We start from the raw sequence: 20644 nt of genomic DNA, 5'->3' as shown, positions 1-20644 counted from the left end.
CACTTGTACTTCTCCCGCAGCAGCGCTGGGAGCAGACAGTCACGGTGTGTATTTGTCTGCACTTCTGTCTGATAGCATTGTTTTCTCTGTCTGTGCACCCCAGGGCGACGTGGAACTTGAACCCTCCAGAGGTGCGAAATGCTCAGCTGCAGTACGCAGGCTGGGGACCCCATGAGCAGCAACTGGTGAGGACTACAATATCCATGAAGCCCCTACATCTGCCATCTGTCATAGATTCAAACCACCACAATTGCCCAACATATAGCCATTACAACTCACCTTTAATGTGGAGCATAGTTAAAAAAAAAAACTCACCGTACACACAGCATACTGGATTACAAAAGTAGAGTTAATGTGGCTAACGTATCATAATATATACAAAGTGCTTGCATGCAGTCTCCTTTACTGCCACTTTATAAAGTTAATGGAAGAAAGAATTAATGATTTTAGGGGAATTTATAGCAGACCCCTAATGGGAGGAGTTGGAATGAGTGATGAAGAGGGTGTAAAAGGTATTTGTATTTCCCATGTTTAAAACTGCATTAATTGATTTTTTTGGGCTACTTTGGGGTAATGCAACAAGCTGTAAACACAACACTGACAGATTATCATCTTGTTAAGTTGATATGGGGAATGTGTGAGCCATAAAATCTGAGCAGAACGATGCTGAAAACTGCAGAGCAGAGGGGAACTGCAGAGCTGGGTGATAATTGTCTGTGGATTCATCCCCACGACCAGCGCCTTTTACAAACATATAGTCACTTCATACATTGTTAATATAAAAATGTTGATTAGAGCAGTTGGCAATTATGTGCAGTTGGCAGTTTCAGTCTTTATACAGATGTCAAATTCTTTGAAGGATGCAGCCCGTGATGGTGGGTCAATCCTTACACAGAACAAAACTAAAGGCACAAACAAGTTCTCCTTGTCAAATTACAAAGTCAGATATTTTAGGAAATTAACCTCAACGGCTGAGTAAATTATCAGTGCTGTAAAATGACAAGTTATATCGTACCCAAGGTTGCAGTCAAACAGGGCTTCAGCTTAACAGTAAATGTTTCCATATACCTTCCATTCACCTGAAACACCCTCTGATTATTAAAATGTTAGGGCTGCTAACAAGAACAAACTGTCGAGTTCATGCCTGACTTCCAATATTTACATCCTCCAGTGGCTTTTTCATTGGTCCACTTAATGTGGTAGATTCAGCAGAGATTGATGAACCCCTGAGCACAAATACCTGATATATACGACATGGTTATGTTACATTTTCTTACTTTACTACCGACCAGGACTACCTGAATGCTCCATTACCTTGGCCAACTTACAAACGCACAAAGTATTATGGGATACCAAGAGCTGCAAACATAAACTATATTATAATAATGGACGTAGCCACTGTGATGTCACCCACTGATGTGTGGACTCCTGTTTTAAAGCTTTGAGTGTGCCATTTTGGCCAACTGAGCAAGACTTTTTTAGGCAACCAAAATTTTCTTTGATTGGTCCCATTGCCAGAGTTTGGAAGTCGTTCTTCATCTTTGGTATCCTCATGAGCTTTAAGTCATGATGTAAAAACGAGATAGATGCTACAAAGACGATGTGTTGTTTTATCCCTCAGAAAATTTGTAACAACACATTAACAGACTACTAAAATATTGCCTTGCCTGACAAATGCTAACGAATAACTTTTCTGACTAATCAAGATCACACTGCGTGGACAGCAAATAACAGTTACAACCTTATACCATATTATAAATTACATGTGAGCAGAAAATTAACATGCAATATGTGAATTAATGAAAAGTCTATTATCATCAACTGAACATTTACTTTGAACAACCATATTGCTGCATATATGATGTCAACTCTGTAACTTGTGTATCAAAAATTTCAACAACTTCCTGAGTCTTTCCAACTTGATGGGGCACTGCATTTTTTTATTTTCCCAATCTGGAACTCATTTTTCCAGTTATTCTAACACTACATAAATGCAGGGTAGCTTTCATAAACTGAAAACACATTGGAATAGCAGTTACAACAGCCACGCCTATACTGGGGTTACACCATGGTTACGTTACCTTACCATTGTTGTCACTGTGGTAGAGACTTGTCAATGGACAGCACCCACCTGTCACTCAAACTGCCCTTAAACATAAGTAACTTTAAGCCTTAATAATATTTAAATGGTTGAGGTATATAAAAATATATCCCCGTTGTCATTAATGGGGAAATTAGCTATAGGGACCAAAATAGTTTTGTACCAGGTTGTAAACATGTTAATTTCTGCTGGGGATTTACTCACCTTTGGAGCCAGCCTCAAGTGGCCATTTGAGGAACTGCAGTTTTTGTAACTTACATATTGTCTTTATTAATCACCCTCATAGGTTGCCCCTTAGCTGCAAGGGATTGAAAGGGAAAGAAAGCTACATTTTTCTACACATTTGGGAAAAAAAATATATGCGACAGGCCTTCTTGGCATATTATGACAAATGTGGTGTAGAAATACTGAAGACTCTTGAGAGGATCCAGTTCCTAAGTTAAGACTCAGATAATCTTTGTAATTCCGAGGCAGCATTTTCTTTAAGTCAGCGATACGGTGTAAGTTTGAGTCCATGAAAACAGCACACGCATTATTTCGTCCCTCAGGTTGTAAATCATCCTAATGATTTACTGAGATTTCTCAGTAAACACATTTCAAATTAAACACTGTTGTTTGAATCACAAGACGCAATGGGCCTTTGCAAACTCTTCTACGATGAGTCATTTTCCACCTCCATCATCACGCAGTCAAACTTGTCAGAGCAATAATGAGCTTTGGCGTGTTGGTTTGCAGGGCAGACAGACTGTAAGTGATAACATCCTGCAGCACAATGCTATTAATTACCTGTTATCTCATCAGTGGATTAATTAACACAGTCGCTAGATTGATATAGCCTCAAGTTTCTCACCATTAGTCATGAAATGGTTTTACTTCCATCGGGCGAGTTATGTTAGCGTGAAACTGAACAGCAGCTGGTTGCCCTGAAGGTTCAGATGTCCTCTGTGGAAGAGGTGGAGGTTAAAGTGAGAGATGTCCATCAGCTGAAACAAGCTCACAGTCTGCAAGCAAATGCATGTGTCATCATATTGAGGCATCTAATATACATAAATCAGCCCAACTGCTATCCTGTTCCCAAATCCCTTATGCGCTTAATTAAATCTCCTGTACTTTCCCATGGAGCATGAGCACATACGTACCCATATTTACAGTCATAAACACAGCTGTCTAGCCACATGGTAAGCTTTTTGTGAGGCCAAAAAGTCAATGTAACTGGGTGAATAAGTGCCGTCTGACATTCACAGAAGCATGTGTCTGCACAGCGATGTTTCGTACATTTGACTTGTGTTGTGGAAAGTAAAACCCCCTGTGAATGGTGGCTGACACACATTCACACAAAGTTTGAATGCTCAGCCTCAGAAGACTTAAACTTTGTATTACATTAGAGAGAAAGAGAGAGATAGTGTGTGTGTGTGTGTGTGTGTGACTGAGAAAAAGAGAAAAAAGTAAGACTTTGTCCAAATCACTGACAGTATGAGAACATTTTGTCCCTTGTATGGGTCAAGTTTCAAAAACTCTCATTTTGATAGCATCTTTCTTTTGACCTTTCCAACCCTGGCCTTTGCATTCAGACTCCACATTACCATTTTGTAACACTGGCTTTCTGCTAAACAACACTAAAGCTGCTTTCACACTGCTGCACAGCAACCAACCTGACAACCATCTAACCAGAAAGAGCGTTTCACAGAAAAGCAAAGAGTTTGTAAAGGTGGCTGCTGCAGCTACAGTCCAGGGCTGCAATGACAGGCATGTGCTTCACTGAATGTCACTGGTGGAAGTGCAAGCTAGCTTGGTGCTGAGTAAATGATACTTCAAGAAAATAGGCATACCCAAGGCATTATCAGCTGCATACTGTAGTGAAGCAAAGGAAATGGAATTCTAAAACATGTCTACATATTTGGACAATTTACCAGTCATCTGTAGTTTGGTGGGAATATTACTGCACCATTCTGGGGCTCAGAGGTAGAGCGGGTCGTCCACCAATCAGAAGAAGTATCCTTGTGCAAGACACTGAACCCCAAATTGCTCCTGATGATGCTTCCATCAGTGTGTGAGTGAGTTAAAAACTGAGTAGCAGGTGGCACCTTGTATGGTTGTCTCGGCCACCAGTGTATGTGTGAATGTGACTCGAAGTGTAAAAAGTACTTTGAGAGGTCGGATGACTAGAAAGGCACTATACAAATTTAGATCCATTTACCATTCAGACACCGACATTATCACCTCCTCCATCTTGTCTTCTTTTTGCTCCCATGATGCCTGCCCCCTTCTGTTTGATACACCAAAGCCAGATGGCTACCAGCAGAAGTTCAAAACAGTGAACCCTGGCTCCCAGGTAGTGCACCTTTGGACTTTGGAGCCAATTTGATATTGTGGCCAAACTGTGTAACTACAACGTCCGGGTCTATTGCCAAAAAGGACTTTCCTATAAATTTACATTGGGAAAGACACATCTGTTAATCCATGGCTAATTTTTGTAGCATCATAACCCCGGCAAAATGACTGCATGATTAAATTATTTTATCCCCATTCAAGTTAGTGAAGGCTAAATCATAAGTTAGCCACACGGCTGGCAAATTCTCCAGTGTGCCAATGATGCGTGACATTGGGATAATTTTACACCCAGGAAGTCAAACTTTTTTTGGCTTTCTGTGCCACTGAGCAACTTTTATAGGAATGAACGGGGCCCTGCGTCAAACGCTGTACCAAGTTTACTTTATACATCCATGGGGGAACTATGCACAGCTAAGAAAAATCTGGCATGTTCACATGGGCTGCAGCCACTTCACACCCCTACTGATGTGTTTGAAACCACTTCCCCTTTGGGGCCTTCCCATCACTGAAATAACTAGAGGCTGTGAGTTACTGTGTGGTGGTGTAAACACTGATAGGAGTCAATGGACATGCTACTGGCTAGTGGCTTACATCAACAAGCTCAACATGACAGTCGTAGCATGCTGATGTTTTATGTTAACTGTGTTCACTGTCTTAGATTAGCATGTTAGCATGCAAAAGGTACAGTAGAGGCTGATAGGAATGTCATTGGCTTTGCAGGTATTTGGTCAAAAATTGGTTGAGTGCCCCTTTAATACCAACTGAGAACACGATAGTATGTTGCTAAAATCTGACATGTTGGGATTGTTTCCTTTAAATCTCGGTGAAGAAATTAAAAATAATGTATTTTATCAGTGTGTCGGTGCAGTTTCACTTCACTCTCACCAGCCCAAAGTTTATATAATCCCCTCCAAATATTCTCACTGAGGGTAGATGTGGATCCCAGCCATCACTGGCAGATTTCTACCTTCCTTCAGAGAACGGGGCCAGGTCTTCTCTCTGTGCTGTGCCCTAGATTAGCTTCTATACAGGGACTCCATCTGCACCAAAGTGACACCAAACCACATGGGCCCCGAGCTAGCGTCTCCTCAAGAGAAACTAATTGTGACAGATTCTGTGTTACCTTTAAAGAGATGCAGGTTTGCTAGTAAAACTTTTAGCTTGCTGGAGAGTTTATCTGTGTGTATCCTGAATGCCACATTGCTGAGGCACAGTGTGTAGTAAAGGATTGCAGTGCTGATCCTTTTCACAGTGTAGAAAGAGGTAAAAAATCAACATGCAGCAATCGTAGGCAGCTACAGTATTGGATTTCCTGCTGTACATCGTCCCATCATTTAGACCTCTCATAGTGAATATTTTTTGGAGAATCATTCACAGACTGATACTGTGATACCAGCTCCAGGCCCAGAGATTCCCTAATCCTAGAGATACTGAGCAAACCCTTTTCTGTAATAGCCTGAGATTGATTTCAGCATGGCATTAAGGCTGTAACATTTTAAAATTTCAGCCCCAAGAGCCGCCAGCCCTACCACGTTCACCGTGGGTGCTGATGATCTATTATTCTCTATAATGAAAGGGCTGACCTTCAGTTATCTTGAAAGCCCTGCAGGCCTGAAGAGGAGAGTGGCAAAGTCAAAATTTGGTCCCAAGGTTTGCCGTCTTATCGGAAATTGAAAAGACTTTTTCCTTCTTTGTACTTTTGTCAGAATCTTTGGTTTCCCTTTATTAAATTGGAGCCATTGCCAACATGTGCACTCTCTCGTGTGTGACACGCGACAAAGCATCATGCTGATGTGTGCTCCGACACCAGGGTTGATTTAAGCTGTGATAGCGTGACTCCTCACCCAGGGATCCCACCTGCAATATAATGTGTCAGCATAAATACCAGACTGTCCACAGATTTCCTCTTGTGCGTGTTGATTATAATGATAATGTAACAGCTTATTCACAGTAAGGAAATTCCCTGCAGGAAGGCTTTCAGTCAGGAACACTGACAGATCAATGTCTGTGGAGCTGGAAGAGATTCAGTGCCTTGCATAAGAACACATCAGCAGGATTGGAGCTGCTTGAAAAGAAGGTCTTATTGTGGGTTTTCCAGTTTAAAGATAGTTGATCTGTTGTTTTCCTAAATGTGATTAAAATGTCTTTCCTCTCTCTGGCTCTTGTAGATCTTCGTTTTTGAGAACAACATCTACTATCGCTCCAGGGTGGACAACCGCTCCATTCGTCTGGTGTCTACTGGCAAGGAGGGCGTCATCTTTAATGGGCTCAGTGACTGGCTGTATGAAGGTAAGGCAGAAAAAATGATGCCATGAAAGGAAAAGTTTGTCTTTTTGGAAATTAAACAGAGCATTAGATGAGAAGATTATCAGAAGATTAATACCCCTTTCTTATCTGTCTGCTGAATATATGAAGCTAGAACTAGGAGACAGTATCCATGCTCAAATAAGCTCATCGTCTTCTATTTTCTCATTTCTCCAAAAATGTTGGACTCTTCCTTGAAAGTGACTACTTGGCTCTATGGAAACTTTTGTCTTTTCTATTTCTATTTATACATGCACCCAGAGGCATTTAGTCAGGCATTATTCTGCAAGGCTTTCAGACTGTAAATGAGGGAACGTGTAGCCTGGCTCTGTCAAACTGCAGCTCTAGAGCTCACAATATGAGCTTGTGTTCTTCTTTTTTGGGACAGCAGTACCTCAGTCTGTGGGGACTTGACATAGGAACCAGAAGGTCACTGGTTGAAGTCCCCATACAGGCCAAGTATGGAGTGTGGGCTGGTAGCTGGAGAGGCTAGCAGTCCACCCCCTGGGCACTGCCGAAGTGTAGTTAAATAAGACACAAACCTCCTCGACTGCTTGGGGAAGCATGTCCACAGGCAGCCCTCTCGCTTTTACATGGCTCTATTAATGTATGTGTATAGGTCCTTTTTGTGCATGTGTGTATTTCAGGCCTGTGTGTGTGTGTAATTTGTGAAAATACTTCCTCTTTTTCTTAAAATGAAGAATTCTGGAGGTTGCTTAGTCTCGCATGACCAGCCTCCCTTACTTCGGAATGAGAGTCTGGGGACATTCGTCTTTCGTTTTGTAATAGAAATAGTGGACGTTGCAGCTCTGCAATATAGCTGAATCAAATGAAATCATATCCATTTTAATCTCTGCTTGCGATGCACTGAACACTTCCTTTTCTGTTGTACTACTGACAACAATTCGGGGAATAGCAATTCCGGTGTAGGCGGGTGTAAGGCAAAGCTAATCAGCTGTTGTCAAGGAAGTACGGAAGTACACAGATTTGGATCCAATCACATCACTGCCGCTGGGAGCCAGCGCTAGTTCTATTACAACTTTCCTATGGGAATGTCCACAGACGACAGAGTCAGCCAGCGTGCTGACGTCATTGCCGTCTGTGTTAGAGATTAGAGTGCCCAAAAAAATAGAAAGTCCCCCACATAACACCATGAAAAATTAAAAATAGTCATCTACCCAATTAAGGTTTTGTACCATAATAATGTTTTACTATTCCTTCAATCAGCTAACCATTGTCTCTGAAGTCACTTAGGCAAGTTGCTCTCAACCTTGAGGTTAGGACCTCACAAAGGTGGCACAAAATAAACCAAAGGGCTTGTGAGCATGGAGTGTATATAAAAATGGACATGACGGCTCCCCAAAAGTGAAGCCAAAATATGTTGTTCACTCCCTGCTGGCTGCTGGTGAGGGTTCTCAGTCATCCAGGTCATGGTTATCCCAAGTGCTATATCGTACGCAACTGGATTTGCTTGAGTTTCTTGAAGACGTTTTAGCTCTCATCCAAGAAGCTTCGTCAGTTCTAATGGACTGGTGTGAAGTCGCAATTCTGTGTGGGTGTGAATCATTGACCCGCCAGGCCATCATGTGTGTTGTTAGGGTTAGATGGGTTCAGGTGTGAATGGGTGTTAAGTCATCTAGGGATGGATCCCAAGACTGCATTGTAGGTGGGTGGTAAGTGGTGTCATAGACCACCTCCTCTGTTTAACGATGGCCGTTATAGTTTGACACAGATGGCTTCTTTCATGCCTCTTTCAAACCATCTATCTTCCTTGGCCAAGATGTGAACATTGCTGTCCTTGAAAGAATGTCCCTTCTCCTTTGGATGCAAATGGGCAGCTGAGTTTTGACCTGAGGAGCTGGCTCTTTTGTCCTGTCCTTATGGCTTGCTGCATTATAGGTTATAACCGCCGCCCCCTCCATGTAAAATTTTCCCAAGTGTTTTCTTATCATGTTGTTTTATGTCAAAGCATTCATTTTTTTCTGATACATGTGGTATTAATAAGTTATTTGATGCTATAAAAAGTGGTTAGACCTTGTTTTTGATTGACTCACAAGTGAGTCCGTTGGGTGTTTTAGTGGGACCTGGATACCATGGCTCCACCCTAACTGCTACTGCGCAAACTCTGGCTTGAAATGACATCACCAGTGTGGATGGCAAGTTAAGCATCATTTTCTGAAGTGACGATGCATTGTCCCTTTCTATACGTAGTCTATGGTCGCGACATGTTTTACAGGGCAGGTAAGAAGAGAATACATAAACTTCCACTACACAAAATATTGAATTTTTGCAAGTAGATGGTTTTGCAAATCATTCAGAGAGTCATAAAGAAAAGAGTCATAGTGAAAAGGTTCCGAACCACAGACTTGAGTCATGATGACCAATATGCACAGTGGACTTCTTTCTTCTCCCTCTATCCCTAACTTAAATTTAAACAATATATTCGCAAGTAATGACATGTGACAGTGTGACTCCCCAGCCTCTGCATCTACATTAGTATATTTGGCACGTAACACTTGATTTCTGGCAGGTAAATTAAAAATGGAAACTGTCAATTTGCTTCTGCTTTACACAGCCCCGAAAATGAATGAATGTTCTACATCGGTTGATTTGCATTAATTCAGCGCTGCCGTATGTTGTACACACTCTGATACAGATGTCATGGTGCTCTCCGAGTGTCAACGCCACCGATCAAAGCTCACCTGTGTGCCTCGCAGTAAAAAAACGTGACGGCTGCTGTGTTAGCGTTCAGCTAATGAATTTATATCCGCTGCGCTGGGTGCACACTCTGCTCCAGTGGAATTGGGTTTTAATAACAGAGTGAGAGGGAGATGGGGAGCGGCAGCCACATAGATATAGAGATAGCAGAAATAGAGACAGCCTGTGATATACAGCAAGCTGGTAATCCTCGAGTAACACTATAAAACAATATATATCTGTTTGGTAATGTGAATGGCTGCCACCTAGGAGGCCTCTGAGGATTTACAGGCTGTGACACAGAGGTTATCTGAGGTCACCAGTGGCTGTTTCCTCTTCAGGACTTGTCTGTTTTTATCTAATTTTGTCAACCCACGGCTCCTCTTATCTCTGCATTAGCCAGGCTGACATTTGAAACAACGTCCATCCTTCAAGAACAATATCAATTCTCAGCCATTTAAACATTAATCAGAGCGTTATTGCACTGTCTGACCCCCTGACTCATATTTATGTGCTTGCTGAAGGCTTGGCAATTTATACTCATTATTTATTGCAGGATAAATCTTTCTCTGAGAGATAAAACAGAATCTGCATCATAATGCTGAGATAATATGTATTTTACAACAACAGAATTGTATTTTGTTTATTCCAGCAGATAACCCGCTAGATGTAGATAGTGTGATGTGATGGTATGTTGATATTTTTCCTGTCCTTCTCTAGTTTGATAACAGAAAATGTTATTTTGAGATATCATATAGCAGAATATTTGCTGCGTATGTATCTGTAAACCTGTTATCATAAAACGTTCAATTATCCAGTTACATTAATTAAAGATATCAGACGTTATTTTAAATTGAGATTGCATACAGTATTTTGAAATAATTAGACTTGAGATAATAAGGAGGTTAAGGCAAAATTCAAAGATAACAGGCCTGTTTTTCTGTAGTAGTTGGTATGCTTGGGTAGTTTCTATCTTTTCACGCCTTCATACCTGGGGTAGGCACTGGCATATACAGTATATGGAAGTATTTGTGTAAGAAAAACAAACATAAAAGCTGGGTTGCTGGTGATAAAAGTCACAAGTGTAGTATGTTTGATGTAGCCTACAGTGATGTGTATCTAATATGCAATAAGCCCACTTAAAAAAGTCTTGCTGGGTTTAAATACTTCTGGCCCAAGAATAATACAGTAAATAGATAGGTAATAAGCACCCTTCTTCCTTAGATTCTTGCTGGAGTACCCAATGGTGGCAGACTGGTGGTTAAATAAAGTCATATAGAGCACACAGCGTCGTCCATGTTGACTGCCTCACCTTTATTGATGCTTTGTTTTAATGAAACGGTCCGATTTCCCTGGTCCGCACCAATTCTAAGTGTAGATGACTAAGAGGCGCCAGCTGAGGTGACCCGCTGGGACCCCTGTGCAAAAAGAAGCCCAGTGGGTGCAGTATGTGGGAAGATCCATGCGAAGGGTTCAGCGTGTCCACAGTTGTGGCCACCAACCACCGTACCCAATCACCCTTGCTGTCCCACCTTTCACTTGGCATCAGTTATTGTCCCATGAAAAACCACACCCAGAAAGGCGCGAGGCGCCATGAGCAAGGGCCTTGCGAGACAAGCTGTGCACTGCACTTCCTGTGGCGAAGAGGGGAGGGTAACGGTCCCAGCCAGACTGACCCAGCCCTTAGCGCCAATCCTTATCCTGAACTTAGGGAACTTAACTACCTGGATCTAACATGCCAAAGATTTCTTACCTCATAAACCTGTTGCAGATATGGGTAAGGCCTGGTGCAAGATTTACACCTTCTTCCTTGGATTTTCAAGGGCCAGTGAGAGCTCAGCGGACACAGCCAGAACCACAACGCTTTCCAGAGCACGGGCCCCTCCCTCAGGGAGAACCTATTCCTTGGCACCCCACCCTTGACAAAGAAAAGAGAACTCTCCTCTGGGCTTCCACCTATCTCCGCCACTCCAGATTCAGGAATCTAACCTCGACTCCCTTTCAGTTGGCTGGGGGCAACGTAGGCCATTGCCCTACCCTTCTGAATGCCGTTCACCCATATCTTAGCAGCAACTGACCCATGTTCAGCTGCTATTCACATGGAACCTTCTCCACTTCTTGTTTGAATAAACCCAAAATAGTCCAGAACAAGGGCAGAGAGATTTGTCTTTTTGCTCATTCTGTAACCTTAACCCCACCCCTCTCAGTTGCCATCTCTCTCAGCTCAGCTGCCTGTTCCACTAGTGGAGACTGACCTCTTGTGACACATGTTGTGTACTACATCACCTCATTACAGCACCTCCATATCAGTTTAATAGAAAGAGGAGCGTCTGTATTTTTAACTGTATTAAAAGTCGTATCATCAGGATTTCTAAATACCCTTCCACACTGCAATGCCATGATAATGCCCAAGCCTAATGAGAGTTTAGGTCAGTTGCCAGGTCACTGGGTACACCAAGCTACAGTCTAATCAAAAATCACTGCCCTTAATCCTAAAGTTATAATGTTGTTAAAAGTGATTTAGAGAGGTGTTAATTAAACATTATGGTAATTTTGGAGCCTGTAGCTTTTGGTGCAGTTCAATGGTCCACCCCATTTATATCAATAAGAGTAGGCTAAATAACGTTAAAGTTGAATTAACACCTCTAAACATAAACTGAACAACATGAAGGTTATAAAAAACTGTTGTAATAGACTGCATAAGTTTTAGCCAGCATTACCTAATAAACTGGACACTGGAGTGAATACCAAAGAGGGTAAAATAAATTAAACACTTTCTTGAAATTTGTTAAAAGTTTAGAAATGGTGGGGTGACCTCTAGCTGCCCTGGTAGAGTGTGTGCCCTGTATAGGCTGAGACCTTTCCAGCTGCTTGGGATCGATTCCGACCTATGGTCCTTTGCTCCACTCCCTTCTTGTCAATCTACAGCAGTCCTCAATAAAGGCAAAAAATGGCTTAAAATATTTGTCTCCAAATAATTCAGAAATGGTTAAAATCAAAGTACTGTAAGGAAAACTGGTTGGAGCAAACTAAAAACATCCAAACATTACACAACTTGATAGTATTATAACCCCTTCCCTCTCAGAACATACTACTTTACTTTGATTGGCGATATAAGAAGTATGAGGATACACCAAATGCTCAAAAGTATGTGGACACCCCTGTTGTCTGAAGGTGTTTTTCATGGTTCTGTTTAGGAGAAAGAACCATATGTTAACTTTCATTGAAAAAGCTTTACTGAGTCAAGTACGGCAGTACATAACCAGTTTACTGACATATTAATCCAGTAGCTATAAAATACTGTCCTTATGGTCCCAACCACCCAAACAGAGCTGGGAATCTGGTTTTGCTTTCACACCCTGCAAGCTTGGAATGATATGCAAGGTGTACTAAACTTGGAAACTTTACCCTCTCTTGACACCAAAGTAAATTAAAATCAGTCTTTACAGAAGTGTTATTATTTTTAACAAGAGGTACGTATCTGCTATGAATTTTGGCCCCTAATTTCCGTATGCTTTGTTGTTGTGTTTTGATATGTTTTTGTGAGGTTATCTGTCCCTGTTAGTACTTGCATTTGATATAATTTGACTGCCCATCTTGACCAGGACTCCCCGGCAGAAGAGATATTATATCTCATTTGGATGTAGTTGGGTTTGCCCTAGCCCTTAGCTCCAATTGAGGGCATGCTTAATGCTACATTATTGGATTGGATTTTATGTCTTAATGTTATTTCCCACTTCAACATGACAGCGCTCCCATGCACAAAGCCAGGTTCATAATTTTTTTTGGCTTGCACCACATTGCCCTGACCCCACTCCATCCATTACTTTACCTTAGGAATGAATGGAATCACCAACTGTGGGTCAGACCACAGGAGTGGCAAACCTTGCTAATGCTCTTGTGGCTGAAGGAGAGCAGATCCCAGCTGCCAGGTTCCAAAATCATGTGGAAAACCTTTCCTCATAGAATGGAGGCTGATGTTCAACAGTCATATTTGGGTATAATGTCCAGGTGTCCACAACAGTTTGCCAGCATGCTTTCCAAATAGCCAGTCATGATGATTTGATTTATTTTTATCTGGTATTATTCATGTTTGCTAATACACTGAAAGTCCTTTTCATTCCTATTAATGACGAATCCCTTTTAAAAAAAAAAAATCTATAAGCCTGTAAATAGATTTGGCATTAGCCCACTGGTGATGCCGGCAGCTTCCGGGGGGCTCAGAAGCCGTGCCAGGTTGTGTAATGTTTACATTCATCAGCGGGACTGCAAGGCCCAAGATTTTCCATGCTAATGACTCAGACTCTGCTCTGGCCAAGGTCAAGCTGAGGCTCAGACTGCCACAGAGGAGAAATGAGGTCTTAAGCTCTGGCTGTCTCTGTGCGGCAGATTTGATGCTGAGGGGTGAAAGGTTGGCAAATAATCTCCCAGGCTTGAATATCCCCTGGCTTGCACTGCTGTCTTAATCCATGAAAGTGTGTGTGTGTTTATAGTGTGCATGCAGGAGAGACAGAAAGAGACAGGAGGGGAAAAAAATTAAAGAGACACAGCCAAGAACCCCGTCGGCTGTGTGTAATAGTCCAAAACGCCTGAGGAGAGTCTCAAGTGTTCTGTCATCTGTCGGCTGTCTGATTATTGAGGCTGTACTGATACTGACACATCCTGCAGTGTGACGCAGCCCGAGGAAACAGCTGTTTATTGGGCTCTGGTGCGCCGAGATAAAAACCCGGCGTCGCTTTGATTTGAGTCATGTTTGCCCCATAGATGTTTGGCTAGATGACTGTTTGCATCGAGAGGCTTGTTCGTAGGGTTGTGTCTGTTTATCGCTCTGTTTGCGGCTGAGCCTGCGGGGCGTAGAGTTACCACATAATCAACACTTGTGAGCTGGAAAGGGGGAAGATTAATAAAGGGAGTAAAAGTGTTAGTTTTTAGTTTGGTGTGAATACAAGCTGAAACTGATGTGAGACACACAGTTGGAAATAGTTTTGTAGAACTTTTTTTTTTTTAGTGCATCCAAGCTGCATTGCCTGGAGATTGTCACATAAAAATCGTGTTTGGGGAAGTAAGCACCAGTTAGTCCTCTCAGCACCAAAGATACTTGATGACTTTTTGCAACACTTGGTATCTATTTTGTTGATGTTGTCTTTGTAGGGCACTGATTTGGAGTAAACAAACAATCAAAACACAAAACTATAGTGCTGAATTCAAATGTCCAGACTTAACCACACTCGCCGACTAGCACACTTTGCGGGCAGGTTCCCAGGGAGTCTGCAAGTGCTGAGGGCCGTCCAAATCCACAATTCATCCAGTCCACAAGGGGCCTGAAGCAGACTTTCTGCAGACTTCTAGAGAGCTCGCCTGGGATGCACACTTCACCAGACTTCACTGATTTATATAACCACACAATTTATTGCAATATAGTCGAGATGTTGGGGAGGTTTTCAGTTGCTGACTTAAAAAACACAACAAACTTATTATAAATGTGTAAACCAATTACTGTATTAAAATGTTACTTGAACCATGTAGGCCAGAAATAACATCCAACCACACTATGATATAGAAATATGTAGAAGTATAGGCTGTAGAGGTTATCAAAACGCAATTTATTATTGCAGCCTACCCTATAGAAGCTGTGCAGCGTAATGCCAAAGAAAATTTGACAAAAAAATTAGCACAAGAAGGTCTTCCAATGTAAATAATACCCAATTTATTTAGTCATAATCTGGTCCTTATTTAGTACAGTAACATTTCTGTATTTGAATGTGCGTAGCCAACATGTTGATGTATAAATATTAATTTGTAAGTTGTCAGCAGCTTAGAGTCTATGTCCTTGCAAACTTAACGTGATGACAGTGAACACGTCACAGCACGTACGACTGAAGGCTGCAGGGACTCAATCCACAAGTTCGGAGGGTGGGCATTTGGATTCAGTCTGTAGCAACAGTGATTCAACCTGCTGGACAGGAAGTGATGTGAAGGAAGAGAGTTCTGTTTTTTTTTGTAGAGAAATAACTTGGTGATTAGGAATAGAAACATATATGTAACATGGCTATATCATCAAAGGCACATGTCACCTGTAATAGTGAGCAAAATCGAACAGCAAAGACATCCTGACTTTTAGTTTCTAGTGTAGGTCAATCTTGTTCCCATAATGCAAGTCAGTAACATCTTTCAGTAGACCCTTTCCCTTGCTCTTTAAATGCCTTTTTCTTTTAAATCCCCAGTTTGTAATGCAAGATTTCCATTAAACATTTTGCCTTGTACTACAATTCATTGAAAGTCGGAAGTCGATAATTCTAAGCTGGTATAACTAAATGTGTACTAGTGCATGTGCTCGGGGAAAACATGGACGCATGTGAGTGCAATAGTGTGAATCACAGCCAATAATATAAAGTTGTACAGCTTGTGTGCATTTGTTTCGTTTTGAACGGAGACATTGATCCGCATGCTTGCAAAGACTTCTATCCAGAACAAATCAGTTGGAAGTGGAGATGGCAGCAACAACACAGCATGTTTACAACACACACACTACATAAGGTAAAAATGAACGAAAAGGTCATTCTGCTGTGGCACCATGTTGCTTTGACTTCAGGTGTGTTTATGTTGGTAAACTCGAGCTAGTTGAACCTCTCTGAGTGTCCAACTTAGAATTCTGATGCTATTTCACTTTTCTGTGTCAGAGGAAGTCTCTCTTTTTTTTTGTGAGTTTTGAGTACAGTGGATTGTAGCATTAAACCCAAGTCAGGATAACTCTGTTGACATCATCATGGTTATTATTCCAAACTCCTTGTGCCAAGGAAACTGAACCTCATGTGTTAAATAGATGGAGTGCTCCTTTAAGGAACAACTGCTTACCACCAGAGGTAGACCAAAAAATACAATGTATGAAGATACATTTTACTTTTAGCAAATATTTTCTATGGTACCATTGCACGGTAAATATACACCAATAAGACAAAACATTAAAACCACTGACAGGTAAAGTGAACAACATTGATCATCTTGTTACAATGCAATGTTCTGTTGGGAAACCTTGGGTTCTGACATTAATGTGATTGCTATCAGATACGCTCCACCCACCTAAACACCAGTGCAGACCAGGTACCCCCCCCCCCCCCCCCCCCCCTCATGGCAGTGGCACTCCCCAGTAGCATTGTGCCCCCCAGCAGGACAATGCACCATGCCACACCACAAAAACTGCTCAGGAGTGGCTCAAGGAACATGACAGGGACCTCAAGACATTGACCTCCAACGTTCCAGAATGCCAGTCTGATCTGTGGGATGTGCTGTTACCCCACCTCACAACCCACAGGACCCAAAAGATCTGAAGCCAACGTCTTGGTGCCAGACACTATAGGACATCCCTCAGAGGTCCTGTGTCCATGTCTCGACAGGTCAGAGCCATGACCAGTCTAAGGAGGACCCACCATGGATCAGGGGTACCTCTGGGGTACCAGCACGTCCCTCAAGTGTTTGATCAGATTGGGATCTGGTGTATTTGGAGGTCAGATCAACACCTTGAGCTCTTTGTCCCATTCCTCGGGTCATGCCTGAGCAGTTTTTGTGGTGTGGCATGGTGCACTGTCCTGCTGGGGGGCCACTGCCATCGACAAATGCCATTGCTATAAGGGGTTTACTTGGTCTGCAATGGTGTTCGGGTGGTCAGGTAGCATTTACATGAATGCCAGGACCCAAGACTTCCCAATGGAATATTGCACTGTAACAAGATGATCAATGTTATTCACTTCACCCACCAGTGGTTTTAATATTTTGGCTGATCGGTGTATACACATGGGCCACACCCTCCAATTCTTTTCTCTCCTGCTCTTCTGTTTGCTTATTTTATGTATTTTATATTATGTATTAGCATTTCCATCCTTGGATAGAGCCACAAAGTGAAGACAAGGCTCCGAAGCTGCTGAGCAAAATCTCACCTCACTCTGTCATGTGCTTTTCTATTCTTGCTCAAGTATCACCTGCACGGTGTCACCTCTGTCAGCGCAGCGAGAACTGTACTGTATTTATAGTAACAGCTGTGTAACTGACGTGTTTTGGCATGTTGGGAGGAAAACTAGAATGTCATGTCAACTAACCGAGCCGCTTGTCAGTGAGCCGGGAGGAAGGTGTGTCTCTGCTGTCAAATATCAACTCAAGCAAAGTAGTGGCTTTTTCATCTCGTAGATCCGAGAAATTTGCCATGACATGTAGATTTTGTCACATTTAATATGAGTTAAATAATACAATCAGTAAGCTTTCAGGCCAGGGTTTAGTTTTGTCTTGTGGTAGAGGTGGCTGTAGGAGTAATGCATTTGTTACCTATGATTAGTGGGGCGGACTACAGGCTATGAATATCCAGAGCACAAGAGAAAAGTAGTCAGACTCCAAAAACATAGAATTGGTGGCCTAAAAATCTGCATTAGACACTAAGAACTAAGAAAAAAGCTGCATTTCTGTCTGTGCTGCTCTACTTTATGGATTAAGCGTGTGACACTGCTGCCCTCTGTTGGAAACATGTGGCCATTTTTAACACAGGATCTTGCACACTTTGTCCAGAGTCCGAGTGTGTCACTTGTACCATATGGCTCCCATCCTCACTAGGCATATATTTTTTAGTATTCCTACTAATAGCAAGAAATGGGCTAAATGCCAGCGGCAACATTTGATTTTTTTCCTCTTTTTCTCATCCAGTTCAGTCTGTCTATATCTGCACTCATTATTTCACACTGGCCACTTGACTCATGGTATCGCATGCATTAATAATGTCCTTTACTCAGTGAATAATGTAGTCTGCACAGCAGGACAGAGAACACGGAGAGAGGAGATGAGCCTCAGACAGCTCACCTTGGTAATCATCACAATGAGGCGGCCGGAAAAAGAAAGAGACACGATGTCATTACTTAAGAGAAAGAAAACCAGTTAGCTCATCAAAAGTCATTCGTCCACACTCCCTCACTTCCTCTCTTTCTTTTGTTCCCTCACTTTCTTTTTTGTTATCAAGCACATATCGGGATGCTTCTAGAAACTTAACTACTTTCTCCTTGACTAGCCAAGGTGACTGGGCGTCCCCAGCCGAGCGGATCCGACAGCTCGGCGGTTCCACTCCACATGGAAAGCTTTTTAAGCTGCCGCTGGTGAAGTCAGCAGGCAGAGGCAGAACTATCCATGCGGGAAATCATTTTGATTATTTTATTTTTTTTCCCATCATTTGCAAATGCAGCATAGTACTGTGCTGCTCTGTTAATCACCAGGCAGTGTGATCCAATCATTCCCCACCGAGCTCTGCCAGCAGGATGCAGGTGGACACACCAGGCAGGTGGACACTAACTGGACTAAAAGCTACCATTAAGCCTATTTTGTCTCATGTCACTGTCATAGAGATGTGTGGTGTTATAATTAGTTTAGCAGTGTCCAGCAGTGAACAGATACTACAGGCACAATTACTTCAGTAGAATTGCATTAGAAAACAAATGTACATACGCGTCTGTGCTGAGGGTGTTTGTCAAACGACTCCGCATATCAAGTAATTCCACCAAGCATGCACAGTTAATGAAAATGCTAATTGGTAGTTGATGTCTGTTAATTCCCCGAAGCCAGCACCCAGTCCCACAGATAAACAGCATTAATGAAATTTTAATTGCAAAAGTTGCTACAAATGTAGCTCGTGGCACGCTGTCACAATAAGTTGAACTGTTTCGATGCCGTCTGTGTCATCGCCGCAGACTTAATAATGAAGTAGAATTGTCACGGCTGTGCTTTATGTTGTCACAAAGTTCCCTCAGTGAGTTTTTATTTGCATAATTTCTTAATAACTCACTGTGTTGACAGAGAAGTGTGTGTGTGTGTGTGTGTGTGTGTGTGTGTGTGTGTGTGTGTGTGTATGTGTGTGTGTGCTGCAGAAGAGATGAAGGACCTAGGCTGCTTTTATCAGCCATTATTTTCTCTCTGTCTGTTGAACAAGAGTGTGTGTGATTGCAGCATGATTTTAAATACACGCACCTGCGCGCAGAGGGTCTCGAGGGAACCCTCTCAGCTGCAAGACTGAATTGAGTTGAAGTGAGATTCTTGCTGAAAGCGGTATACATGCACACAAACACACAAATGATGACAGCCCCAGAACTAAAGTCATCTGGTGAGGTACGCTGTGTCTTTGTTCCTGGTGAGAAATTGGTCCATTTCTAGGAAATCTGGTTGAGTTCTATTTTGGTCGATATGCTGCAGTGACATTAAAAGCTGTTGTGATTTATGACCTCAGCATTTGGTACTTTGTGTGTTTTAGTGTGTAGGTTTAAGAGAGAGATACAGAGTGAGTGAGAGAGTCCAAATATAGCAAAGAGGTCAGGCAAGAGTTAGTGTACCGTATTGCTGATAGGGCAGAGATGTAACTTTGTATGTTCTGCCACTTTTTATAAGGGAAATACACTCTGAGAAATGAAGGTACTAACTAGAACCATAGAGGGTTCTTAAGCTTGTCCCTACATGTTTTGGTTCCATGTACAAAACCCAAAACCAGTGAAGTTGGCACGTTGTGTAAACCGTAAATAAAAACAGAATACAATGATTTGCAAATCCTTTTCAACCTATATTCAATTGAATACACTGCAAAGACAAGTTACTTAATGTTCGAACAGGTAAACTTTGTAATTTTTTGCAAATATTAGCTCATTTGGAATTTGATGCCTGCAACATGTTTCAAAAAAGCTGGCACAAGTGGCAAAAAAGACTGAGAAAGTTGAGGAATGCTCATCAAACACTTATTTGGAACATCCCACAGGTGAACGGGCTAATTGGGAACAGGTGGGTGCCATGATTGGGTATAAAAGCAGCTTCCCTGAAATGCTCAGTCATTCACAAACAAGGATGGGGCGAGGGTCACCACTTAGTGAACAAATGCGTGAGCTGATTGTCGAACAGTTTAAGAACAACATTCCTCAACGAGCTATTGCAAGAAATTTAGGGATTTCATCATCTACGGTCCGTAATATCGTCAAAAGGTTCAGAGAATCTGGAGAAATCACTGCACGTAAGCGACAAGGCCGAAAACCAACATTGAATGCCCGTGACCTTCGATCCCTCAGGCGGTACTGCATCAAAAACCGACATCAGTGTGTAAAGGACATCACCACATGGGCTCAGGAACACTTCAGAAAACCACTGTCAGTAACTACAGTTCGTCGCTACATCTGCAAGTGCAAGTTAAAACTCTACAATGCA

The 20644-nt window shown here is 42.2% G+C and overlaps 1 protein-coding gene across 5 annotated transcripts in view; it reads left to right on the top strand.

Moving 5' to 3' along the window:
• The window catches only part of dpp6a (dipeptidyl-peptidase 6a), a 350581-nt gene that overhangs the window by 305081 nt on the left and 24856 nt on the right, over positions 1 to 20644 (top strand). For all 5 annotated transcript variants that reach the window (XM_033638754.2, XM_033638755.2, XM_078162828.1 and 2 more), the window contains 2 exons: positions 104 to 185; positions 6601 to 6721. In XM_033638754.2, coding sequence (XP_033494645.1) covers positions 104 to 185; positions 6601 to 6721 — 203 coding nt within the window. The remainder of the gene's footprint in view (positions 1 to 103; positions 186 to 6600; positions 6722 to 20644) is intronic.

The sequence above is a fragment of the Epinephelus lanceolatus genome, chromosome 20, assembly GCF_041903045.1.
Source record: "Epinephelus lanceolatus isolate andai-2023 chromosome 20, ASM4190304v1, whole genome shotgun sequence".
In the NCBI taxonomy this organism is placed as follows: Eukaryota; Metazoa; Chordata; class Actinopteri; order Perciformes; family Serranidae; genus Epinephelus; species Epinephelus lanceolatus.
This window is presented reverse-complemented; position numbering and strand designations above follow the sequence as displayed.